Below are 27,482 nucleotides of genomic sequence, written 5' to 3'. Positions count from 1 at the left end.
TATTAGTTGCTTCCCACTCTCTCAATATCTATGGTACTCTATAGAGTGGACGCCCATAGGAGCAGAGTGGAAAAATGTGTTACCCTAAGAAGAGGCTATATTCGCCATGTGAATCATGGGGGCTTGGTATCCGGGGGTGTCCCCTTACATGCCATATAAGGGCCAGAGGGCTTGAGTGTTATCACTTTCTGCAGAGAGGATCTATTCTTAGGCTGTCTGTCCAGGCCATCCGAGCAGGCAAGAACTCTCCTCCTTCTGCTTTTAAGACTTTTTTGTCTTATGTTGTCAGTGTAAACAGGGGTGGGATTGAACTATTTGTTTTTTTTAAAAGTTTGATTCATTCTGTGGTATGTTTTTGACGCTTATTGATAGCACAGCTTTATTAACTCACATCCTGTGTGATGGTCGTATACTGACTGAGGGCATAAGGTAATACAGATTTTTTTTAACTCTATTGCATTTCCTGTCTGTTGTTGTTGTGTTCCAGAGGCTCCTCGGTGCCTGCCCGTACCCGGGTGTTTGGTCGTCCCGACTACAGGGAAAAGAACTGAAAGGAAAGAAGGGACTTTACTGATCCGAGAAGAAGCTTTTCACTTTAAACCCTCTTTAAAATGAGCAATTACACAGTAACCCTGTCAGGACCTGCGCCATGGGGCTTCAGGCTGCAGGGAGGAAAAGACTTCAACATGCCCCTGACCATCTCCCGGGTGAGACAACAGCTCTGCCTTGTAGAAAAAACAAACCCATCATGCTCTATTTAAACAAATTCCTGCTTTGATTAAAAAAATGCTCTTATCAGAGATTATTTTGACTCACTAAACAATGAAAATCTCATTTATGTGGGCATTATGTAATAACGTGTTGCAGCTGTTGTTGTATTGGTTATCATCCAAGCCATTCCCTAACCAGCTATTATGGCCCTTTGGCTTGAGCCAGGAGTTGTGGTTTATTAACAGTGGACAACTCTATGAATAGCGTTAGATGATGCCTTAAGAAAACAAATCTGTGCGTGTGGGGTTAAAAAGAGAAAGGTGAGAAGCAGGAAGTTCTGGTTGAATCACAATGTGAAAAAATGAACATGCTGGATATTTAATCTATAAAATGAAACGCAAAAGAAAACAACTTTCATTTTTCTTATGTAAAGCCTCAGAAGAAATAGTCATTTATTTTTACTCATCCTCATGCCTTTCCAAACCTCTATGGTTTTCTTTTTTGTGGAACACAAAAGGAGATATTTTGTACATTTTCTGTGTTGTTTGGACCCCGTTCACTTTTAATGTTTGGGTGACACTTGTTTTTCAAAACATCTGCTTTTTTATTCTGCAGGTGAAAGGAATGATATGAGGGTGAAAAAAAGGAAGCAACATTTTTTTATTTGGGTGAACTATCCTATTAAGTGTAAAAGTAATTTGGTTTTGGATGTCCCTACCATCTGCCATTAATGCTAAGCAGGCATTGACGTCATATTTCATGGAAAGATGCGCAAATTCTTGTTGCTCTTCGAATCTCCTTTTAGCTTTGAGATTTTTAAAAAACAACTATTTTTTTCCAAGAAGTCCTTTCTTGATGGTAAGCTGTTTGCCGTCTATAATTTTCGGCAACACAACTAAAAAGATCATTATGAATGATATTGTAGACATTCACAGCACTAAACAAAGAAGCACACCCTTTCAAACTGATCAATAAGATGTACTATTGACAAGATAGCAACGCTTTACTTAGAGAGTTGAATTGTTAATACAACTCATATCGTACAGCCTTCTGTTTATTCACCAAGTGTGCTCATAGGGCGCCTATAGAATCCTCAGTGTTAGTGTATGGATTCAGTGAAGTTGACATGCCTTGTCTAAAGGTTTAGACATGTTAGTTTGTCCTAACAGAGGATGAGGTGATTTTCAATCTGCTATGACAATAAATCGTTACTGCTGTATAATCAGTCACAGGCGGTTCAACCCAGTTTGTTTGTTTCATAGCTGACACCTTTCTTGACATTTGATTGGCTTTTACCTCAATAAGGGGAGAGTCATTACCTCTGTTTGTCAGGGTTGTGGCAGAGCCGACTCCTCATATTGGCCCCTTGTCTGCAGTAATATAGGACCATCAGAGAAAACATTGTTCTTTTCTGATCAGCATTGTCGGTGGCTCACACTTTGACGCTGTAATCAGTGTCACTCCAGGCGTCCATTTGGGTATTATAGTCTCTCCTGAGCCAGCTGTCACTGAATATGGCAGTAAATGGAAATGTGGAAGGTATATGTGTTTGGATCAGGTGTCAGATGAATGATGCGTAACCGCCAGAGGTGACAGTTTATGCATTTCACAATTGATGCTCACACACTGTAATAAGAGATCGGCCTCTATCCGAAAGCACTGTAGACAATCATTGAATCTTAATCCTGGTCCCAAGGCTGACCAAGCTGCTGTCTTCCACAAAGCAGCTCAGTAATTGCTTTTACTGCTTTTGTATACTTGTGGCTTGTTTTCAGACTACGTCTAAAGTGATATAGACATGATGAAGACATTTTTGTTTCAGTAAATTAGTGCAATCTTATATTTTGTCCTCGTATTTGAAAAAAAAATCCTCTGGATGTTTGATTTAGTGTCAATAAAGGAGCCGACGGGACAGTCATTTACAGCAGCTATTGACAAATGGATTTAGACCTGAGATGCAACCTTTTGAAATATCAAATCACAGACATTCTTCAACTGTCCCGTTTCATTTTTCATGCAAGCTATGATCCAACTTTAATTAAGGTATCGTGGCGTGTTATACAGACATGGGGAAATGACAACACTAATATATTGACTATGCTAAGTGAATGACAGTACAATATGAGTTTGTTAATATGGTTGTATTTGTTCATGTATGTGGGTTGATTTTGAGGTTATGGATAGGTTGGGAGAGCTGCCTCGTCATTTCCTAATGAAATATTTTAGGCTGATTTTTAAATTAAAAATCACATTACACTGAAAAAAAGTGTCTTGGATTTACATGATTTAATTGTGTACATCGGTCCCACATGAATCAATTAAGTAAAAACAAAAAAGCAAACATAATTTGTTAATGTAACTTCATGGAATGAATACATTTTAAGTGATCCAATTAAAGGGTTAGTTCACCCAAAAATGAAATTGATGTCATTAATGACTTATGCTAATGTCATGCCTAATGTCACCCTAATGTCGTTCCACACCCATAAGACCTCCGTTCATCTTCGGAACACAGTTTAAGATATTTTATATTTAGTCAGAGAGCGAATCCATGTGTATGCACACTATACTGGCCATGTCCAGAAAGGGAATAAAAAAAACATCAAATTAGTCCATATGTGACATTAGTTGGTTAATTAGAATCTCTTGAAGCATCGAAAAATAACAAAAACTACGACTTTATTCAGCATTGTCTTCTCTTCCATGTTTGTTTTCAAACTTCAAATAAAGATTCAAACGGTAATGAATCAGTGAATCAATCAATGATTCGGATCGCGTGCCAAACTGCTGAAATCACTTGACATTGGCAATCAGAATCATGAATCAATGACTACTTTGATGTTTTTTTAATTCCCTTTCTGGACATGGACAGTATAGTGTGCATACACTTGGATACGCTTTCAGACTAAATATAAAATATCTTAAATTGTATTCCGTATATGAATGGAGGTCATTAATGACATAAATTTCATTTTTTGGGTGAACTAACCCTTTAAGTAGTTTCAAAGTAAATTTTGTAGGACTCCCTGACATGATTCAGACATTCAAAATCAAATATTCTCTCATCCATTTTATTTTAAATGTTACACAGCTGAATTATAATACTGCAATAGCTAGCTGAAAAACTAACTAGAAGTAACACACATTAGCATCTTAAATGCTAAGCATTAAGCTCATAAAGCTCTTTAAGCAAAGCAATTTTGACAATGGCTGTATTAATCCACAGCCAAGCAAATTCTCCACTCTTCTCCACAATGGTAACCCACTGCAATTTAAATTATTCTAATAATTCCAACATAGTTGAATATTAAACACTATAAAGCACAATAAAGTCTCCCCTTTCTCATCTTGCTCAAAAATACATAAAACAACACTTTTACATATAAAATAACAACATTTACTCTCTCTTGATTTAACCATATGCAATGCATGCTGGTAACTAACAAGCCCCGCCCAGTTTTTAGTTAATGCGACAAATCATTCATGTAACTCAATACAGATTAATTAAGTTTGACTTCAATTTAACTTATATTTTAAGTGGATTGAACACAATCAAATTAAGTTAGGTCAAAATGTATAGCAATTGTGTTTCTTCAGCTCATTTTAACTAAGCAATTTGAACATGCAGTAAAAAATATATATTTCAGTGTGCTGTCTCTTAGCAGTTTTACCATTTATTTACTTTTCCTCCTTTGTAACTATATAAAAAGCTCTTTGGCACCTAATGATAGCACTGACGACCTACGGGTGCAATGTCTGACTTATGGTCACTGATTTTAGCTTAGCACTGAAGGTCAGACCAACAGAAATACATGTGAGGGCCATAAATGTGAAGAGCACGCAGAGACAATAGACACATGAGGTCATCGTGAATTTAAATATCGCTTGGACAGACTTTTAGGAAAAAACTTAAAGGGATAGTTCACCTAAAAACTAAAATGACCTTGATGACTTACTCACCCTCAAGCCATCCTAGCTGTATATGACATTCTTCTTTCAGAAGAAACAGTCAGAGTTATATTTTAAAATGCCTTGGCTCTTCCAAGCATTATAATGGCAATGAATGGCAGCCCAAAATTTGAAGGCCAAAAAGTGCCTCCATCCATTGTAAAAGTAATCCACACGGCTCCGGGGGGGGGATGAATAAATGCCTTGTGAAGTGAATCGATGGGTTTGTGTAAGAAAAAAAAATCTATATTTAAAACTTTATAAAGAAAACATCTAGCTTCCAGCAGACCACCTTCCTTATTTAACTTTAACCCCAACAGAAATTCTAAACAATAAATTGCATAAAATTACAATACGCCAAAACATGTGACGACCTGCCCTGACTGACATCTAAAAAGGTTTTCCTGAGAACACAGTTCAGATACTTTCATTATATAGCTGACTTTTGTCTGAATTGGAAACATTTTCATTTAAATCATTCCTGTTTTTATCTTTTTGTCAAACAAAGCATTGCCTAAAAAATGCAAAGAGCAGAAATTAGGAATTGCAATTGAAGCAACAGGCTCTCATCAATAACTTTAGTAAATTCTGATAAGAGCATATACAAAGTCAACTTAAGTGACAGCTTTGTATGTGCCGGACAGCTTTGCGGAGCGGCACTGCTAATAGCAGAAAACACTGGCACTAAATGTCCTCTCAGAGATAATTTTCGCCATTATATGTGGTTGCACATGATATGGAAGTCTAGCTGCAAAGTGCCAATGTTATATTCTGTGAAGCACTTCATAAAGTCCATTACAAAGACAGTCTGTGGAGTCATTGTGATGTATTATATAAAGTAATTTAACTGCAGATGAATCCTTAGTGATGTACCCAAATCTTATTTTTATTCATTCTATTGTCCTTTCATTCTCACATTGTGTCTCCTGTGTATTGCAAATGTATAGAACTCATGTGAAAAAGTGTGTTCAATTCTACTTTGGCGACTGCTTTGTAAGCTCTTCAAGGTCTCCGACCCTAGTGTTCAGTGCTATATGACGTCAGGTTTCATTATGCTGAGGTCAAGGCCTTCTCGACATAAAGGTGAACAGAGTCAGGACCTATTATGCACATATATGCATGTGTGCCAGAGCTTAGCAAAAAAACAATGAAAAATGAAAAGAATATACTGCAATGGCCTTCAGGACCTTGCAAATACCCACAGGTACAACAGATAGTCCAGATCACCACCCCAACCTTTGCTTTTAGTCGTAACAGTCCTGGAAGTGGAAAAAGACAATTAAAGCTGGCATTTACCAAGGGCTGCCTCATAAATCACAATGCCAAAAACGACAGGACCCCAATTTCATAACCACACTGGTTCTTCTGGCAGACTTCTGCTATCACACGAAAATCTGGGATAAAACAGATGCTCTCATTTATATAACTTGGAATACATACTTATTATTAGTGAGTTGTCATCTGCACTGTTAACCAGAATAAGTTGTCAAAACTCAAAAAAAATTATCATTTACATCACATTTTTAGATAAGAAATTATAAATAAGTGGAACTTTCAGATTTCAATTTTGTACTCATACATTTTAAGTGCTCTTAAAAACTGAGCAAGTTAATTCATACATTTAAGTTAAAATTGTCATGTGAGCTCAATTTGAATATTTTTAGTAGTGGAAATTTAGCTTGCTAATAGCTAATTCAACAAATTCTAATTGATAACACAATGCTTTGATAGCATTAGCATAGCAATTGCTGAAAGAGTATGGCAATATTAGCTGGCCTTAACTACTATGTACTAACATTGTAATTAATCATTTGATACAATGCACTTATTGCGTACACATGTTTTTACATTGTACTTGCATTTAAAAAAATACCTGCATGTAATTACGTCTGTAATTAATTTCTGTAGTTGCATTTGTAATTACACAGTTGACACTTCCCTTACCTCACCCTACCCTTAAACCCCTAACCCTACCCTTAAACTGACCCACACCACCACACCTGTCCCTAACTCTACCCGTATCCCACCTCAACAAAAGAGCTTTGCAATTCAATTTAAACACAGTAAGTACATTATACTTATTTTTTGATGTGAGTATAGTACTTAAGGCCACCTAATATAAAGTGAGGCCGACACTTTTACTATTTTTTGGATGATGCGACGGCAGCCATTGCGCTAGAACTCCCACTACACACCAGCTGATTGGCTGAGAGGAGACAGAGTGATGAAGCCAATCAAGATATGGGGAGGATTAAGATGCCATGATGGACAAACGGTCAATGGGCAAATTTTGTTCAGGATGCCAGGGTTAAAGGGGGGGTGAAATGCTGTTTCATGCATACTGATCTTTTTACACTGTTAAAGACTTGGAATCCCATACTAAACATAGACAAAGTTTCAAAAGTTAAGGTGGACGTTTGATGGGAGTATTTCTTTGTCAAAAATACTACTTCCGGTTAGTCATAAGTTTCGGCAAGTTTTTTGCGATCATGCGTCCCCTTTGACGTTAATGGGGGCGGAATTTCCTTGTATGGGCCTTACGGACAATTCTACCGGAAGTGCGTGAGAGAGAGAGAGGGAGAGAGCGAAAGTAACAGGCTACGCCCATCAAAGCGCTGGCTTGTAGGATGCTGGACAGGTGATGTGCACATAACAATGTCGCCAAAAAAGTGCGTTTTTGGTTGCCAGACCAAGACAGTCCTGCACAGATTCGCCAAAAACCCCGCGTTAAGGCAACAGTGGATGTAATTTGCTTTTCCGGATCAGCAACTGAGTTGCGCGAATGTTTATATCTGTTCGCTGCATTTCGGTGCCGACTGTTTCATAAACAAGGCCCAGCTCGACGCCGGATTTTCCCAATCGCCTAATGCTGAATGATGGAGCAGTCCCAACGTTAGAAGGGTGAGTGAGACTGCTTCAAATGTCTGTGTTTTTTTTAGTCCGCTTACTGTCTACACAAACCACGCGTAAACACACAAACACACGTGCACAACTGCACTTCCCACATGTACACCTTCAAAGACAAAAATACGACGATATAATTCAAGTATAAATATGTAAATAACACAAGCCGCTAAGCATATTATATAGTTAGTGTATAACTTGTACCAAAAAGAGACGTCATGCTCTAGTCGTTTTTGCTGCTGCTCCTGTTCAACTGCAGCCTCTGGGTCTGATTCCGGATCATAGATGTATGGCTGTATCTGATTAAAAGCCATATTTTTATTTTGAATAAAGTTTTTTTCCCGCTGTTGACACAGCTTTACGACGCACTCGACTCAACATAGCAGCAGCGAGCACACGTCATTATTTAGCTTCGCTCACACGACACGCCCCACCCGCTCGGCTTTTTTCGGAAAGACTCGGAACAGCGCATCTTTCTTATATAATTATTTAAAAAATAAAGACTTTTCGGAGATATGCAGGATGCAATGCTACTCTATAGGTACTCAAGATTGACATGACACTGACTGAAACTGAGTGTTTCACCCCCCCTTTAAACAGACTTGGGCTACAGGGTGATATGACCAAACAATGACCTGGTTTAACAGACATGGCTTAGATTAAGCCATTTAATCATCAGAGTTAAATTAGGACATTTAAGTAGCTTTTATAAACATGCCTTAAAAAAGAACATTATAGATGTGCATCTTGAGACAAAACAATAGTACTAACATGTTTTAAGATATGCTTTCAGTTAAAACAGCTCAAACGTATTTTAGTCTGGGACTACACACGAGTCATATTCTTTGTCAATGTGCCCCTCTGTGTGTGTGTTCATTTAATTAATCTCTCACTGTCATTCACCATGCAGTTCCATGATTGAAGTGTCAGTCAAACAGCAGGCTTAAAGGGATAGTTTACTCAAAAATGAAAATTCGGTCATGAATTACTCACCCTCATGTCATTCCAAACCCGTAATAATTTTGTTCATCTTCCGAATATTCTGAAGAGAAACAATTGCTTTATATGATGACAGATTGAATTTAGGCTTTTATTCACATATAAACATTGATCAATTCACACATCAGTTGTGGTAAACTAATGGAAGCTTAAGCATGTTCGCTTGATGTGCGAGAACCAATGAGCTACATTCTCATGTGCTGCGCAGCACATTTGAGCTTCTGCAAGAACCAATCGGGTTGATTCTCGTGTTACGCAGCACGTTTGAGCTTCTGCAAGAACCAATCGGGTTCATTCTCAAATGTTACGCAGCACGTTTGAGCTTCTGCAAGAACCAATCGGGTTCATTCTCGAATGTTATGCAGCACGTTTGAGCTTCTGCAAGAACCAATCGGGTTCATTCTCGTGTTACGCAGCACGTTTGAGCTTCTGCAAGAACCAATCGGGTTCATTCTTGAATGTTACGCAGCACATTTGAGCTTCCGCAAGAACCAATGAAGTTCATTATTTTGTGTTATGCAGCATGTTTGAGCTTCTGCAAGAACCAATCAGGTTCATTTTCGTGTTACACAGCACGTTTGAGCTTCCGCAAGAACCAATAGGGTTCATTCTCGAATGTTACGCAGCACGTTTGTGCTTCCACAAGAACCAATCGGGTTCATTCTCAAATGTTACACAGCACGCTTGAGCTTCCGCAAGAACCAATAGGGTTCATTCTCGAATATTACGCATCACGTTTGTGCTTCCACAAGAACCAATCGGGTTCATTCTCGAATGTTTCGCAGCACGTTTGAGCTTCTGCAAGAACCAATGAAGTTCATTACTTTATGTTATGCAGCATGTTTGAGCTTCTCCAAGAACCAATCAGGTTCATTTTTGTGTTACACAGCACGTTTGAGCTTCCGCAAGAACACTGTGTAAAAAAAAATATATATATCTCCAATTTAAAATTTTCTAGTGACTAATCACATCTAAATGTTTCAGTTGGCCGAATACAAATTCTGTGAATTGATGCAGTTTAATTAACAGAAATTCAATTCAGCCAACTGAAAAATTTAGATGTAATCAGTCACTTGAAAATGTTCAATTGGAGACCTGAATTTTTTTTACAGTGAACCAATGAGGTTCATTCTCATGTTACGCATGCAGCACGTTTGAGCTTCTGCAAGAACCAATCAGGTTTGTTCTTATTTTACACATCATGTTTGAGCTTTCGCAAAAGGTTTGTTCTTGCACATCAAGAAGGTTTGTTTGAGCTTCTGTTCACTGATCAGTGTTTATAGTTCAATCTGTTCATCATAGAAAGCGATCGTGTCTATATGCAGACAAATCTGGACTGAACCGCTCAATTCATATGGAGTTTTACGATCTCTTTAGGAACTTTTTGTAGCATTGGTAGTTGCGTATATCAATGGAGGGACAGAAAGCTCTCAGATTTCATCATCATGAATGAAGATGAACGAATGTCTCTCAGGTTTGGAATTACATGAGGGCGAGTAATTCATGACAGAATTTTCATTATTGGGTGAACTATCAAATCGTTTTAGGTGAACTATAAGTAAAATGTGAAGGGGGGGGGGGGGGGGGTGATGAGGATATGAACATCAAATTAATCATTTTTAATGTATTATAATGTAAATTATATAGTAGCTTTGCTGATTTGGAGTCAGCAAAAGTCCCAGATTTTTTTCTATCCTGTCCACTTTAAAAAAAAGTATCATTATAGATTCCATTTTTTTTCTAATAACATGATCAAGTGCTCCTCGTGCACCTTCAGAAGTTCTAAGTTGCATGGCAGTTGGTTGGGTTTTTACTTTCAGAACATTAGGCTACATAAAGGAGAGCTCTCTCATAAACATCTATATGTGTGTGTGTGTGTTGAGTAATGGCAGCAGGTGGGACAGAAGGGTTGGTGGCCGGGGTCCAGAATATAGCGTCAAATTGAGGGAGGCAGGGGCGTCAACAACAACCTTTATTTTTAACTTTTTAATGAGGTGCCTGAAATAATAGCCACTTTTTTTTTTTTACACCGAAACAAATTAAATACTATTTTAATTTTAACTACACCTATATATGTAGAAGGCAAAGGCCATTTGAGCTTCATATAATGATAAAACATTATAACGTGTTTACTGGAATTTAAGGAAATGAGTAAGAAATAAGAACGGTAAAATAAGTTCTAGATCTACACTGTAAAAAAAAATTAAATAAAAAAATAGGGCACAATGTACTGTATAAATACTTAGGAATTTCCTGTATTGTTTTTTTTTTTTTACATGTTTTTACCTGTATTTTGAATTACACATTCCATTAGTTTGTGTTTTTAGGGTTAATGGAAATTTACATAAAATAACTGGATAATGTACTGGCAGAAAATTACTAGTACATTTTCTGTTTTTATTGTTTACAGTGTAATTATCGTGAAGTAATCCATTAAAATTCTTTGAAAATAATATTTTATTTAAAAATATGCACACTTCGCATATGTATAATATGTCAAAAATGTAAAAAAACAAAAAATAATTGTCTTGTCACATTCAATTGAATGACATGAAATTTAAATGATTGCATATTTTTAATTCAAAATAGCACAATTACATTAGAAAAGTTGTATAGTAGTTGTATATGTTGTATAGTTACAAGTTATGTAACTGTGGGTTATTAAATGTTTCCATCATAAAACAGTTGTCATATATGAAAAGTTTAGCTACTTGTATCTTAAACGCACACGCTCTTTACTGTAACATCTAAAAGTGTCACATTGGAATTAACATTCACTCATATTCAGTGAACATTCAGCCCTGCCTTCTTCATTTTGACATTGATGAGCGCTAGACCGCTGAGGCAGACCAGCCTAAAAATTTATTTTTTTATCTTAACAACAAACGTATGTAATGGAGAGCAGCATTAAGGGGGTGGGGTAAACATTGTTTATGTTTGGCATGTCTTATGTCAACTGCCTTTTGAAACATCCCCAAGGGTTTCACCATGCTTACACAGCAACTGTTTATTTTAAAAGAGCTCTGGAAATTACTTAATCATCATTCCTTCTCGTTCTTTAAAACTACACTGTGTAACTTTTTTAGTTTATTCTTATCTAAAAACACTTTGTTCTTTCAAAAATATGCTCATTAATGTATACTTACTTCTTTCACGTAATAAAGTATTCTCGTAAGTTTATAATATGCCATTGAAAATACATGCGGATGAGGGGTTCGAATGCCGGGCGCCATGTTGCCCCTCCATCTTGAAAGTACATTAGCCAAAGAGGGACATACCCATAAATTCAAGCTTCGCCTTTCGCGTTTTAACACTCGATGGCACCGTGTCGAATGTGAAGAGGGGGATTGCCATGTTAATCTTGGACTAAATCGGCCACCGTAGGAGTTAAAACTAAATCAGAATTGAGAGGAACAGAAACTAATATTCACTGGATGGTCATATACCTTTTCACCGCTAGATGGGGGAAAATATCCCACAGTGTAGCTTTAAGGATTTTCATTTTCAAGGCCCCAAAAGTGTTAACATTAGTTTAAGAGGAGAACACTGTTTGTGTCGGTACTCATCTGCTCAGAATCAGCTGCTGCACTTGACAGTGACAAATTATTAATTAAATGTGACCGATGTACCATGCAAATGTATGTACTGTAGCAAGCAAAATGTGTCTGGTGTCTGTCCACAGATCACACCAGGCAGCAAGGCAGCAAGTGGAAACCTCAATCAGGGTGACATTATTACTGCGATAGATGGGGTTAGCACCGAAGGCATGACCCATCTGGATGCCCAAAACAAGATAAAGGCAGCCACCACCAAACTCATCCTCACCATGCAGAGGTAAACCTCAACAATAATGTGTTCAGAGGATCACCTGAACACCTTTGATGCTTTTTATGTTTCTGCACAATAATGTTCTGTTTCGTCTGCCGCCTTAAATGCTCAAACTCTTTAAAGCAGGATGGATTCTGATGGGCTATTTTATCATTTATTAGCTGGAAAAACACATCACTGGGAAAGTGATTCCAATTACCGGTATATCATTCCTCTCTGCCATTATAGTTGTGGAGTGAACTATGCTATGAACAATTTTTAAGACTATGTCTTTATCATTAAAGTTATTCTCCTATGTTATGAAAAGGCCTTTAGTCTTTCTTAAGAGGGCATTAGCAATGCATCTCATTTACTTTGGGAGCAGTCAACTCTGGCAAGCATTACAAGTTCTCTGCCATTATGAAACTCATTCAGTTGAGCTGACACAAACTATGAGTGATGGTTAGCATACAAATATGCAGACAGGACAATTGAATAAAAAAAAGAGATAAATCACCTGGGTCTTGGTGTAGTCCTTCAGGTTGCCAGCATGCATAAATGAAAGGCATTGATATTTAGAAGGTAGGGGAAATTACATTCGGAAGGCTTCCCACCTTTTTAATATAGTTTATTAATTTAGTACGGACACCCCAAAGCCTCTATCCGAAAGAAGATTAAGTCCTTTCATGTGGCCACCTGCACTACAGCAAAGGAAAGAAATGTTTCACACAAAGATACCTTGGCTACCCTGTGACATTTCTTAATGCTGGCTCTAGTGTTCACTTTTATAAGCTATTTCTCCTCTCCATCTTTCAGTCGTGAGTCATCTTCAGAAGTCTTCTTGATTCTCCTTATTTATTGACAGGATCCACGTTTATTGGTTGGAGGCTGAATGTTGCTTTCATATACATGCAGATGTTAGTATTATGTATGTTATAGACATTAGCTCTATTTATTTGATATAACAGATTTATCATTGACTGATTTATGTAATTTTGCATCACCTTTCCTTACTCCTCTCCAGTCAAAAGCATCTCAAAAGATTGACAGGGTGCACATGTAGTTTCCCTGGACTTTAGAAGCAATGCTGCTTTTGTTTTAAAAGAGCACTTACTTGGAGGTCACTCAACCTCCAATGAGTGCTCCTTCTCATTGTTAAAGGATTTTCATTTTAAAGACCCCAAATGTAGTAATTTCATTGGTTTAAGCAGTTTTTGTTTTGATTGATCAGCCACTCTGCAAAATTGAGATGTTGTCTGTTTATTGGTTATAGAGCTTGTGCTCTTATTTAAAGGGTTACCTCAGCGATTAGCATATGGCTTTCTATCAGTAGAAACCCTGGAGTCTATTCGACTGATCGTGCTTATCACATAAATCACATTATATTGAACAGACACGTTCAGTTTTTAATTGTAGTGTCCGTTCTCTAACTGAACTGATTTTGTAAAAAAGAACACGATGGGGAAAGTGATCCAGTCACAGTGATTCAGTAGCTGTGGCTTTTGGAGTGGCCTCACAGGGCAGCGAAGCATTCTGGGAATTGTTGTCTTTCATCCCCATAAGACAAAAATACAATTTCTGTCTTATCTCAGTCTAGAAAGCACCAAATTAAAAAAACAATTTGACATACTATATGACCCAGTTTAAATACAGATTCATCTTCCCAGCGCTGAAATACCCCTTTAAGGAAAATTGTGTCTTTGAGATATAGTAATTTTGATGAGCAATTAAATGTTGTTCTTTCCTTTTATATTTCTGCCTGTTTTTAGTGTGTAAGGTTTTTAATGTTTTTGAAAGTATCTTATCTCTCATGCATTTATTTGATATAAAAGTAATTACATTAATATTGTCAAAGACTATTATCATTTAAATTAACTTTTAATATATTTTAAATTTCAAAGTTGATTTTTAAGCATTATTGCTCCAGTCTTCAGTGCCACATGATCAGTATTATTTGATGAACAGAAAGATCAAAATAACAGTAGGCCTATTTATTATTTGAAATAGAAAATTTCTTTGTCACCTTTTTCATCACTTCTTTCATAATAGCTCTTTCATAAAGGACTTCATTTGGACAACTTTTTTAGACCCTCAGATGCCAGGTTTTCAAATGGATATATCTCAGCCAAATATTGCCCTATGCTTACATCACTGGAAAGCTTATTTATTTATTTAGATCCATTTTGTGATTAAAAATAAAAAAATTACCCTATTGACTGGTTTTGTGGTCCAGGGTCACATATAGGAGTAGAATAATATGTTTAGGTTGTGATACATGTATTATTATTATTAATATTTTTGCCCAAATCTTCTTAAATAAAGTTCTGACTCACTATATCAATAAAAGGACAATGCAAGCCTGACGTTTGGCATTAATGACCTTCGCTTTTGAATTCTGTACTCTTCCCAGGTCGAGACGTCCCGCTCCTGTACCCACAGCCACTCCAAGAATGGACTCACCCATGCCAGTTATCCCTCACCAGAAGGTAAAGTCAAGTTCTGTCCATCTGAAATGTTCCTTATCCAGAGTATGCATGTTAAACGGTTTGGTTTATGTCTGATATGTGTATCGGTGTAGTGTAAAATATAATTCCAACATACTGACATTTCTATTGTATTAGTTTTTTATTATTATTCATATTCATTTTGAAGTAAACTCAATGGTCGTTTTTTGATTAGACAAACCATTTCTTTATAATCCTCTTCATCAGTAATGGGAGTTTCCAAGCCATGTACAGGGGACTGTGAAAAAACACATTCTCTGTAAAGCTGACACTTAACTCCCTCTACAGGCATTTCTTAGTCAAGCAAGGATAAGCACATCATATAAAATCCTCATTAGTTTCCCACTGGTCCAATTTTCATTTGCATTATTGTTGGTAGATGAATTCTGTTTGATGTTTTTGTATGCTTCTACATGCCTCATTTGCCTCTTCCTAAACATCTCTTTTTGTCTGTACCATGCCATTTTTGGGCTGATGGTAAGTTTTTGGGTCTGATCTAATTGTTTATTTTATACTAAGGAAACCACGGACACTGAGGAAGGAGAAGATGATGAGAAACCTGTCAAACGATATGGCATCCTCTTGGCCAAAAAACCTTCCAAAAAGTCTCTTATTCCAAACACTGAGAAGCAACCTCGGGAGAATGTAATTCATTCTCCTGCTAAAAGCCCTGTCCCTAGTTATTTGTCATTCGGCCAAGGGGCAAAAACCACTCCAAACCAGAAGGGACAGTATAATTCTCCCATAGGCCTGTATTCAGCAGAAACTTTAAGGGAAATGGTCATGCAACAAGATGGCCTAAATGGCCTGCCATTGTTGGGGTAGGTAAACCCCTTATAGCTAACCCACAAATCTGTATCTTCATGAGCTATTCCACCAAATCTGTTTTAACAAACTATTTGCTAGTGCTCACTTTTCACTAACAGTTCACTGAGGTATTGGCTAGCCTCACCTGCATCCCAGCAGTACTTTTAACAAATCTACAGCAAAGTGTACTCAGAACATTCCGTCCTTACCTCTGCGCATTCTGCTCTTACATGCAGCAGATCAGCTGGGAATGTACTTGGCAGAAGGGGGACCAATAGTCCGTCAGGCTCACCTGCCCCCCTGGCCTGCAGCGAGCAAGGCCTGGCCAAGTTGGAACTGTATCTATGAAAGTTAGCTGTTTCCAAATGACATAGTACGGTTATTTTAGTAGTGTCAGAGCTACATCTCTTGTGATTAGAAGAGAAGCCAAGCTTGAAGTTGAAGAAGGTGCTTTCATTTCTTTTTTAAATGTTGGCATCATTTGTTAAAGGGTTAGTTCACCCAAAAATGAAAATTATTTAATGAATTACTCACCCTCATGTTGTTGGACACCCGTAACACCTTCGTTTATCTTCGGAACACAAATGAAGATATTTTTGTTGAAAGCTGATGGCTGAGAAAGGCTTCAGAAAGGCCTCCATTGGCATTTAGTACATTCCCACTCACAAGACCCATAAAGGCACTAAAAACATCGATACAAAGTCCATCTCACTACAGTGGCTGTACAATAATTTTACAATGAGACGAAAATGTTTTTTGTGTGCAAAAAAAATCTAAATAATGACTTTATCCACCAAGTTATTCTCTTCTGTGTAGGTCTCGGACGTGAACTCACGCGATAGCGGCGCTCCTCTTCCGGGTCATGTATTTGAGCGGCGGATCTGCGTCATATTCTCATGCATGCGTCAAGTTCACGTCAATAACTTGGTGGATAAAGTCGTTATTTTGATTTTTGTGCACACAATAACTATTTTCGTCGCATTGTAAAATTATTGTACAGCCACTGTAGTGAGAGGGGCTTTGTATCGATGTGTTTAGTGCCTTTATGGGTCTTGTGAGTGGGAATGTACTGAATGCCAATGGAGGCCTATCTGAAGCCTTTCTCAGCCATCAGCTTTCAACAAAAATATCTCCATTTGTGTTCTGAAGATGAACTAAGGACTTACAAGTGTCCAACGACATGAGGGTGAGTTATTAATTAAATAACTTTCATTTTTTGGTGAACTAACCCTTTAACTTCATAACTCTCCTAAGTCTTCTCTCTCAAAACTTGTGCGCAAATTCCCACAGGCCCAGAGTAATGAGCCGCAATTGAACATGGGTGCAAATGTGTGCTCGTTGGCTCTTTTAATGTGCTCAGAATGTCACAGCTCCTGTAACAGTATATTCCAAAAGAAGTCCTACCGAAGTGATGCCGTCACACATCCTCTATTTGTAGCTCTCAGGAACAGAATTCCCGCTATGCAACATCACATGCACAGCTGACCAGAGCGTCCATTGACTGTTAATTTGATGACTCGAGTGGTCTGATATTATACCCGACACTCATCTAAACTTTGATTCTTGTTGTCATGCAGCTATACACTTCTTTGAGTTGTGATTGTTTCATTGTTATTTTAGTATTATATACTAATGTATATATTATAATATTTGTTAGAATTTTGAAATTGAAAAAGCAGAAATTTGCTTTCGTGGCTCGTGTTTTCGTGTTTTTTTCTATTAGGCTTTAATTGATCATTTTAGCTTTAATTTTAGTAATTTTTACTTTATATAGTTGCAAAGACAATATTATTTTTATTTCTATATAAAGTAAGCTATTTTAAGCTTAAAGGGGTTATTTGTAAGAATTCCCAAGTATTATTCACTTTTTATTGGCAATGTGTGAAGAGCGTAAAAACGAGAGCTTCCTCGACAAGGCTGTCTATGATTTGTATGCGAAGGATTCGGGACATTTTTTGCCGGGAAAGAATGTGATGTTTACGTACACTCCCAGCATTTATTCCCTATGATGAAACATAAAATGAGTGCTTATACAATGTTCTGGATAATGTGTAAAGAACTATTCTGTTACTTAAACTGTAAAAAAAATGTTAAATACGATGACAGATGGAGGGGTGTTATGCAAATTATCACCAATACAGTATATTCAGATATATTCCGATGAACGGTGCAAGTTCTTTTAGGAAAAAGTGGAAAAGGGAAGCAGTTTGCATTCTATGTTGTTTTTTCCCTTGCTAATTTACATGGACATGGATCCATTATAATTCAACACACTGCCAAACCATGACTAACACTGCCTTTTTTGTCTGTCTTTTTTTTGGTCTATATTCCTCTATGTCGTCCCAGGTCATTGCCAACACAGCTGCCAAGTCAGTAACAGATTCTGAATGCAAAATCTCCAGAGTTGCGTGTGAATCAGTGTGCTCTGAAGCATGGCCACATGCAGTACTGTGGTTGTGGTTTGCATGCTTACACTTTTTTTAACTCCTGAATGTTCAAAAGCTATTTTGAACAATTTGACATTTCAGACCTGATGAAATGTTAAATGCTTTGGAGTGAAGTATTTAAACTGGATAAATCTTTAGTTGGGTTTTGGATATAGTTTTATTGATCAATGCATCGTTGCATGATGTTTTGAATATGATAATGGGAACTATTGCATGCCATGTCTTTTACATTTTGGATTGAAAGCCCAGATGCATTTGTTATACGGGATGTTGTGCTTTCAGACATGGTATTTTATTAGAATGCTAAACAAGAAACGAACAGTTGGTGTAAACAATTCAAACTAATTAGAAAACTGTAGTATTGTAAAACTCAGTGCTGTTTCATGATATTAAGTAAGGTAAGTCAAACAGAAATTGGTCTCACTGTCTCTCTTTTTTCACTCATATTTCTGCCTCCTCATCATCATCCACTCTCCTCTACACTATGGTACCCCGAACACTCCCTCACCTGAACTCTTACAGCCAAGAATATGTTCCCAGCTTCAATCCTATTGCACTGAAGGACTCAGCTTTGTCCACTCACAAGCCTATTGAGGTGAAGGGTCCTGGTGGGAAAGCTACTATCATCCATGCCCAGTACAACACTCCTATTAGTATGTACTCTCAGGATGCTATTATGGATGCCATTGCTGGTCAGGCCCAAGCCAGAGGAAATGAGATGAGGTAGGTCTCTGGTCATGTCCAGCATTTTTTTACATTTTACTACACTGATGCTTAGGTGAGGGCTGAGGTAGGAAAGGGATACAGAGGCCACAAAATGAAAATTTAAGCCACACTTCTTGAATTTTATTGCATTTGAAACAGTATAATATTTCATTATTTAATGCAATGATATGTTTAAAGGAATAGTTAACTTAAAACGGAAATTCTGCCATTATTTGCTAACTCTCATTGACACATGTTTAAATACAATAAAAGTGAATGAGAACTAAGAATTAAGAAAAAGAAATAAGAAAAAGAGTAGCCTATCAATAAAAGTGACTCACACAATTTTCCAAATCTTCAGAAGTCATACGATATGAATGGACAATACTGCAATTCAAAATATGGCGGAATAGTCCCGCCTTCTAAAGTAAAAGAGCCAATCGCTGATTGGTAAAGTCATTGCGTCACTGCTGCTGCCTTTAGAAATTTCAGTTCCAGTAGAAACTTGAGGAATTTTTTTAAGCTATTTGATGATAAGAAACAACATATGGGGCAGTTCATGTTAGATTTTGTTGCTGATTTATAATAATATTTAATTGTGGGAAAGTCAAAAGAACTTTTTGAGATTCCAGGATTCCCCCATTCAAATAAATAGGACTTGTGCTGTGTCCGAAATCGCATACTATGTAAGTAGGTACTACATTTGAATTTGAACAAACTTCACAACCATTACAAGATTATGCTCTATATAGTCTGAATGAGTGTAGTATCCGGACATCATTGTCATTGTGTTATGACCTACCAGCGTCAGTTGCGTCCCTTCACCTCTATTCCTCTTCCGTGGCCTCATGGGATAGTAAAGTGTTCATCAAATGCACATCTCACCAGAAGTGGTAGATCATCCGGGTACTATTCGCCTACTGTTTTTCGAATATGAATTCAAAGGACATTACTCTGGCCATACTCTGTTTTGGCGTAACTTACTGTTTTTCACATAAAGACAAATATAAAATTTTGGACGCAGCCTGTCTTGTAGGACCAGAATGGCCGCAGAATGAGCTGACTTTCTTGAAAGGGACTTTTGTTTGATCTTTTTTATGAATTGGTTGATTCAGTACACAAAATTGGTCTGGAATATGTTTCCCAGAAGCATCATGATCCCAGAAGCATCATGTAATTAAAACAATGCACCTCTTCAATGCATTAAATACTTGATCCCAAGTATTTAATTTGATAATAGGTGGTCTACTTAAAGGTGCTCTATGTAGCATTTTTGCAGTAAAATATCCAAAAAACCACCTGGCCAGTGTTATATATTTTGTTCAGTTAAGTTCTTACAATATCCCAAATGTTTGCATTGTGAGAAAATTGCTATTTTAACCAAGGAGCTGGGCCGTCTGAGGGAGTCACCTGTCAAGTGTGTCATATCTGCGTTACCCTCGGTTTCCTTGGTTTTATTTGGCAGAAACGCTTTATTCTTAGCAGTGTTCAACAAGTGTCACAGCAGCGGCTGAGCGAACATACAGAGTGGCGTCATACCATCATTTTAAACACACTTAAATGTATCTTATATGATAAACAGAGCTCCGTTACCTCATACTCATGACCAGAAAAGTGGAAATGGCGCCAGCGACTGTATCCCATCATAATAAGTCCCATTGTTCGCGAGCTTGCTCAACTTCTTCAACACTCGGTCCTGCTCTGCTTCATACTACAGTAACATTAATAATCGCATCCATGAACATGATTCATAAGTCCTATCCCGATTCTTTTCCACTGGCTGTGAGGTGAAGACCACATGTCCTAAGATTCTGCGCAAACTACGCCTTTTGAATAAGCCCTCTCTAGCAAATGGAAAAGTTACATAGTGTAGCGTTAAGTGCTCAATGCTATGGAGAGATGTATTCATGATCCGGTTCACACGGTTTAACAACCCACTCTTTGTTATGCACTTCTATCAGAGAATAACCAGAAGGTGGCAGAATAAAAAATGTTGAGTGCACAATTTCAGTGTTTAATTTTTTTAAAGACCACTGTATGTAGCAATTTAGAGCACAAGCAAGAACTTAAACTCAAAGGAGGCCTCCATAGAGGGCTACAGTGATAACTTTTTTGTAGCCCATCGTTTTCAAGTTAGCATCACCCTAGTTTCCACAACAAAATCGCAATGGGGTTTTTCCATTTGAAAGATAAGACTGTGAAAGCGGACTAGTGAGTAGAAGAGTTTGCAATGATGACATTTAATGTCCCAGACCATATACAGTAATTCCATTTAGCCACTTATTAGCTACTCCCTTTTTTCAAGAAAAGTTAAATCTTTGCAAAAATAACAAGAGAGTATTACTGATTTATTTTATGTTGAAGAATAAAATATGAAATATATATTGTATTCACCACAAGCATTAACCCAAACCCCAATGATTCAGGAACTCTAAAATTGGAATTAGCTTTTGGGTTTTGACCTACAAAACATGTCATACCTGCAGCAGATAAGAAGGCACTTGAGTTAATGTATTTCCCCTCATTTCACATCTTTCTATTTACAGTGTACTGTTTTTGATTAGCGTCTATAAAATGTGCTTCAGTTTGCAGTGTTTGTAACAGTAAGAGCTCATTATTGGCCATCTAGTCTGGGCTGATTTCAGGCTTCCACAAGGTCATGTGTATCAACCTCATCTGTGCTTTTCCTCCCTCTTCTGCTTGTAATTATGTCACTCCACCTACAACCAATCACCCAACCATTCCTCATCACTCAACCTCGCCTCACCCCCTCCACCTTTCCCCTTCCTCCATGTGACACGGCTCTGTCTTGCTCCCTTCCATCCTGGTTCATCATGCGATTGACAGTGGTGATGACGCCGCTGGATCTCCCTTGGCGTAAGTAGCCAACAGTCTATTTAGATCCATCACAGCTGCATTGATTCATCTCACATGTTATATTCTCTGTTAAAGGCTGATTGCATAAACACTGAAGTGGACTTTTTTGGTCTTTTTTCAATTACCATGTTACACTGTTGGGAATATGTAAGTAAAGTAAATAGAGCTCAATAAAGAAAAATAAATAATCTTGTATTAAAAAACGAATGAAGACAAAGCCTAAAAGCAATGTTCTGAGTATATTTGCCAGGGGACATAACATCTAACATTTTAATCCGCCTTCTCCTAATATGGGAAATCTGCAAACAGTTTTATCCTAACTCATTCTTGAGTCACTTCCTCCATCACAGATCTCTCACTAAGATGGAACTGTTATTAAAACAATGCACCTCTTCAATGCACATCAATGTAAAATGATTGGAAATGCAACTAATTATTTGATGTACCCAAAATTCAGAGAAAACAGATGAACGACTGATCTTGGTCCCTTTTCTCTCTGTTTGGTATTAGCTCACTTCCTATTAAAGACCCTCTTGTGGACAGTGCTTCTCCAGTCTACCAGGCCGTGATCAAACCTGACGATAAGGAGCCAGAGATGTCTGAGTGGGCCCGTCGCGCTGCAAACCTGCAGTCCAAATCCTTCCGCATCCTTGCTCATATCACAGGAACGGAGTATTGTGAGTACAGCCTTTCTTAATCACATCACTGTGTGGACTGGAAATTGGTTTGAACTGAAAGGGCTGACATGCTTTGTTTAGATGCACTGACATAAGTTGACAGCTAGTGTTTATGTGATAAAAATCCCTTTATTTTGGAGATTCGGCCTGTAAATGGTGACTCGATTTTTTTATTGTTTCTGCCACAGTGCAAGATCCAGATGAAGAGGCTCTTAGAAAATCAAGGTAATCCATTTTGTCTCCATATTTGCTCCATATCTTACTTCCTTTAAAAGAAGTAAACTTTAGCATACTTTTAAAAAGAGAACATATTTAGCAAATTATATACTTAAGTGCCAAGTTAACATTTTCAGACACATTTACAATTAAATGAAAATATTTTATAGTTAAAATTTATGTTACATTGTGTTCCAACTTATGCAAGTGACATGTTTTCAGTACACTGTAAAAAAAAGTTGGTTTTTGTTGGTTTAACTTAAAAAAGTAAGTAACCTGGTTGCCTTAAAATTTTGAGTTTATTGAAATTAAAAATTTGAGTTGATACAATGAAGGAAATTTGTTTAATAAATATAAACTCAAAATATTATTGTATTTGAAACACATAAACATTTTTATAAATCATGAAAATAGCACTATTTGGCATGGTTCACTGCGTCATCAGAAATAAAACACACAATTACCCAATATGCTTACAAAATCTTTTAATAATATTTTAATATTGAACTCAAAATTTTAAGGCAACCAGGTAGCTTTTTTTCCAAATAATTTTTTACAGTGTACAATAAACATTTAGATTTGAGTTTTTCAAAGAAAGTGTTTGTTTGTTTTATTTCTCGTTTCTTTTTAGATAACTGTAATAACTCAGACAGGTTTGTTTGTTCAGTAGTTTGCCAGGTCTTCTTTGGTAAATGGAAACCCTGCTTAAAGAGGTGCCTCCAAATTATTAAGTTCTTATGCAATATGGCGAGGAAGAAAAATCTTTCTGAAGATGAAAAGCATGAATTGGTGCAATGTCTTGCAAAAGGCATGAAAAAATTATTTTGTGAAAACTGAATGGAGATTTTTGAATTATCAAAAGATTTGTGCGTGATTTAGAACATAGAAGAACTCAGTCAGATAAAGGCTTATAAAGGAACGTTTCTGTCAGACGAGTTCATTGTTTTTAAAGGGCAGATAAAAAAAGAGTCGCAGCAAACAGGTATTTGAAGCTGCTGGTGTCTCGTCCCAAGGAGTCCGTGTTGGCTTGCAGTTGTGCATAAAGTTGCATTTCATCCACCCCTATAACCAAAGCTCACAAAGAGAAACATTGTGTGTAAATACATGATACTCTTTATAGCTGTCCTTTTAAATACATTTAATTATTTTGACAGAAACTTTTCTTAACAAGCCTTTTTTGGCCGAGTTCTTCTGTGCTCTAAATCACTCACAAATCTTTTGATAATCTCTATTCAGTTTTAGCTAAATATTAGTTTTCATTCACTCAAAAAAATGAGTTTAAAAAGAATTTACTTTAAAAAGATGCATCAAATAGTTGCACACAACTATATTGAGCAATTTTTACACTTACAATTTGGCTATATGAACAAAATAAATTCAAGTAAAGCTGACAAAATTTCTTTGAGTAAATACAAACCATCTGAATATGTCACTGTTACATAATATTTATATGTGCAGTTTACTTAATAATGTTATGTAACGTTTATAAATGTTTATTATGTAAGGTGATCACATTTATCAATTTATTTTACCTTTAAAGCTTTGAAATAACAACACGCATATTTTTAGAATTAAAATGCAAAAATAACTCATTGGACAAACTCAAATTTAATTTAGAGCAGGAATTCCATCAAATAATTTTGTGTATAAGTGCACACAGCCTAAACACAGGCACCACTCTTCTGCTTCTACTCCTCAATGTCCAACATTATTGAACATTAAACACATCTTTCCCTTTACCGAAAAACACATAAAATAACAGTTTAATGCCCAAATTTACTCTCCTAACGCAGTCCCTTGCAAAGCATGCTGGGAACTGCAGATCCACTGCCCACAGTTAGTTATGTCAGCACAAATATTTAATGTAGTTTTAACACAAATTAATTTTAAGTAAACTTCAGTTTTAAATATATTACATTGATTGAACACAATTAAATTAAGTTGAGTCAAAATGAGATATGTTTAAGTAAACATGTGTCATATCTATCAAGGGCCTGAATAATTTTTTTGAGTGTGCATTTTGCAAGACATTGCACTATTTCATACTTTTCATCGTGAAAAAAAACCTTCTTCCTCCCCCTATTGCAAGAGAACTGTGTCTTGCTTAATAATGTGGAAATTTCCATTTACCTACGCATACCTAGCAAATAACTGAACAAACCTGTCTGAGATTGATACTTGTAAAAGATATGAGCAATAAGTTTATTGTACTCCTACTGATATGTCACTTGCATAATCATTTAAAACAATTGCAATTAGACTTTTTGTATCTAATTGCTTTTTGGACTTATACAACTTTATATGTAATTTCATAATTATTTATATTGTATTTCTGAAAAGTGTACTGCTAAATGTACTGACAAGCATTTTTGGTAACTAAATATACTTTAATGCAGTTTCAATTGAAACTTGCATGTCATGTATTGAAATATATTTGTAATTACACATTTGTAAGGTTGAAGTTTCAATTTAGCACATTTAAAATATATTAACTTTAAATGGAATATTGAATAACTTTTTAATCAAATTTAGATTAAATAGAATACAATTATTATCAAGTACTTTACATGTTTGTAAACACAAGAAATGTATTTTGTCGAAATAAGTGTACAAAGCATGGCAAAAGATTATTAAAACATAATGATTTAAAAATTGACATTATTACAAAGTGCACTTTTTAATAGTGTACTTCATAGCCAGGTACTCTTTTTACCCTTAAATGGCCTTAAAAATAATAAATGACCGGAAACACTTCTTTAAAAATATACTTTAAAAAGTGCATATTCAATGCAGTTCATTTAAAAAAAATTCTGTCCACATTTCAGGCATCCAACACCAAGTATAATCCATATGAATGGGGAACATCTTTAAAACTCAAAAACGTTTAACCATAAATATATTTTAGTTAAATATATTTGAATTTAAATATATTTGAAATTATCAAATTTTATTACAAAATCTGACATGAACTGTCCCACAAGTTGTTTCTCTGTTCCATAAGTTCGGCTCAATAAAAAGGGCTACATTTCAGGCTGGACCATGCAGCCAATGTGCAGTCCTAGGCATACGTCTCTGGAAACTCAGGGCCAAAGGTTGGCGCAGGTTGTACTTAGACACATGGTCCAAAAGGGTTTTACCTAGTCTGCTAATGAGTCGTAAAATGCAATAACCCAATCAGAGTATAAACTCCCGTTGCCTTTAAAGCCAGTTGTGCTTGCACCATGGCAGATTTACTGTTTACATGGTGGAATATAGACACCCTCAACCTGACGAGTGAGTTTCAATACATGTGTGTATTGCCACGATTGGTTAAATAAGTAGCCAATTTAATTAGGCATTACTGCAAATATGTCATTCTAGGCATAATAATCTTTTACATTGTGATCCTTTTATTTTTAATAATTTTGGCATGTTTGTGTGCTGCTACACGTCCCTGTGTGTAATAAGCAGTGTACGCACGTTGTCTATAGCCACGTATTACTAACGAACCCTTTAAATAACCAAAAAAAATCAATAAATACTGCGCTAATGACTTTAGACAAGGTTTTTGGTGGTCAATGGCGCAGTCATTTTCAGTTGCCTCAAAATAGCAACGCCCCAACAATGCGCCTAAACACACCTCATATTTAGACCAAGGGTGAACAGATCGGTATGAGTGCATTAAACAATGTGGAGCAGGACATGACAATGATAACCTGGAACTAGCAACAAATACTGCGCCGGGTGCATGATATGGCCCTGACTGTTTCTAGCTTCTATTGGCAGCTGCAGTGAAACAATGGCTTTAACTAATTGGCGATTGGCTCTTTTATTTAAAAGACGTGGGCTTATTCTGCCATATTACATGTTGCACATTAATAATACGTGTGCACCTACACCGTCTTGATATATTTAAAGTCTTTGATTCAATACAATTAAGCAAACTACATTTTTCACAAGGGCATTGACACAGTTTGCATGGTTGGACCATATAAAGCCCTATTATGTGTAATCATTTATGTATTTTTTTTTTCTTTTTTTTTCTTTCTTTTTTACAGGGAGAAATTTGAATCAGAGGTAAAAGGCCCACGATTTGCCAAACTGAAAAACTGGCACCACGGCCTATCTGCACAGATCCTTAACATCCAGGGGTAAATGCCTCCCGATGTTGCTGGACAGAAGTTGATACAACAATCAACAAAGAAACCAGAAGATGATGTAAAGTGAGGGTGCAATAGGTAGAAAGGAGTAGTCTAGTGACTGGAATGTGAGTTAGAGTTAAAAACTAGCCTGTAAGTAAACACACAAAGCTTCTGTGTTTGATGTTCATATGTCTGTTTGTTTCATGTAACTTTCAGTCACTGAAACATAGTCCATAGTGCTCAGTTGTCATTTTCTTTTTATGTTTCTCTTTTTCTTCTCTTTTGGCTGCACTGTTTATCATAAATTATTGCTGAATAATGAATTGCCTGAATGAATTGCTAATGTAAAACATTAAAATAAAATAACCCAGAGAAATGATAAAATGATGTACCACATCCACTGCAATACTCCACAGCACATTCTGAAATACAAACCAAATGTACTATTGTTAATGTGAATAAAACATTATTACTTTTAACCAAATAAACACAAGTGTCAGTGTTACTTGTTATTTACAAAGTTTCCACACAAAGAAACATTTTGAATTATAAAACCATATGTACATGATTATTATTTGGCAAGAAAAAGTTAAAGGTGCACTATGTAGTATTTTTGCAGTAAAATATCCAAACACCACTAGGCCAGTGTTATATATTTTGTTCAGTTGAGTACTTACAATATTCCAAATGTATCCAACTATTTGTAAATTGTGATAAAATTGCTATTTTAACCAATGACCCGGGACGTGTCAGCATAGT

The 27,482-nt window shown here is 36.5% G+C and overlaps 1 protein-coding gene across 6 annotated transcripts; it reads left to right on the top strand.

Moving 5' to 3' along the window:
• The first annotated feature begins 114 nt into the window (after window positions 1-114).
• Window positions 115-27,216, top strand: ldb3b (LIM domain binding 3b). 6 transcript variants are annotated; one of them, XM_067429809.1, is made up of 10 exons: window positions 115-237; window positions 488-707; window positions 12,245-12,396; window positions 14,780-14,855; window positions 18,027-18,049; window positions 18,650-18,850; window positions 21,680-21,709; window positions 22,220-22,386; window positions 22,575-22,611; window positions 26,640-27,216. In XM_067429809.1, exons 2-10 carry the CDS (start codon window positions 612-614, stop codon window positions 26,734-26,736), a joined length of 879 nt encoding a protein of 292 aa, XP_067285910.1. In that variant the 5' UTR covers window positions 115-237; window positions 488-611; the 3' UTR covers window positions 26,737-27,216. The 6 variants fall into 6 exon arrangements, 5 of the variants coding, with proteins under 5 accessions (XP_067285910.1, XP_067285905.1, XP_067285908.1 ...); XM_067429804.1 differs by lacking the exon at window positions 18,027-18,049 and adding an exon at window positions 15,393-15,694; XM_067429805.1 differs by lacking the exon at window positions 18,027-18,049 and adding an exon at window positions 15,393-15,694 and having other exon boundaries at window positions 219-347.
• Window positions 27,217-27,482: the final 266 nt, after the last annotated feature.

The sequence above is a fragment of the Pseudorasbora parva genome, chromosome 21 (genome assembly GCF_024679245.1).
Source record: "Pseudorasbora parva isolate DD20220531a chromosome 21, ASM2467924v1, whole genome shotgun sequence".
Lineage (NCBI taxonomy): Eukaryota > Metazoa > Chordata > Actinopteri > Cypriniformes > Gobionidae > Pseudorasbora > Pseudorasbora parva.
This window is presented reverse-complemented; position numbering and strand designations above follow the sequence as displayed.

Excerpts from the sequence above, each read along its gene's own strand:
- ldb3b (XM_067429804.1), top strand. The coding sequence starts at position 612 with ATGAGCAATTACACAGTAACCCTGTCAGGACCTGCGCCATGGGGCTTC. Across the intron at positions 708-12,244 it reads TGCCCCTGACCATCTCCCGG|ATCACACCAGGCAGCAAGGC; the intron begins GTGAGACAACAG and ends GTCTGTCCACAG. Across the intron at positions 22,612-26,639 it reads GAGGCTCTTAGAAAATCAAG|GGAGAAATTTGAATCAGAGG; the intron begins GTAATCCATTTT and ends TCTTTTTTACAG.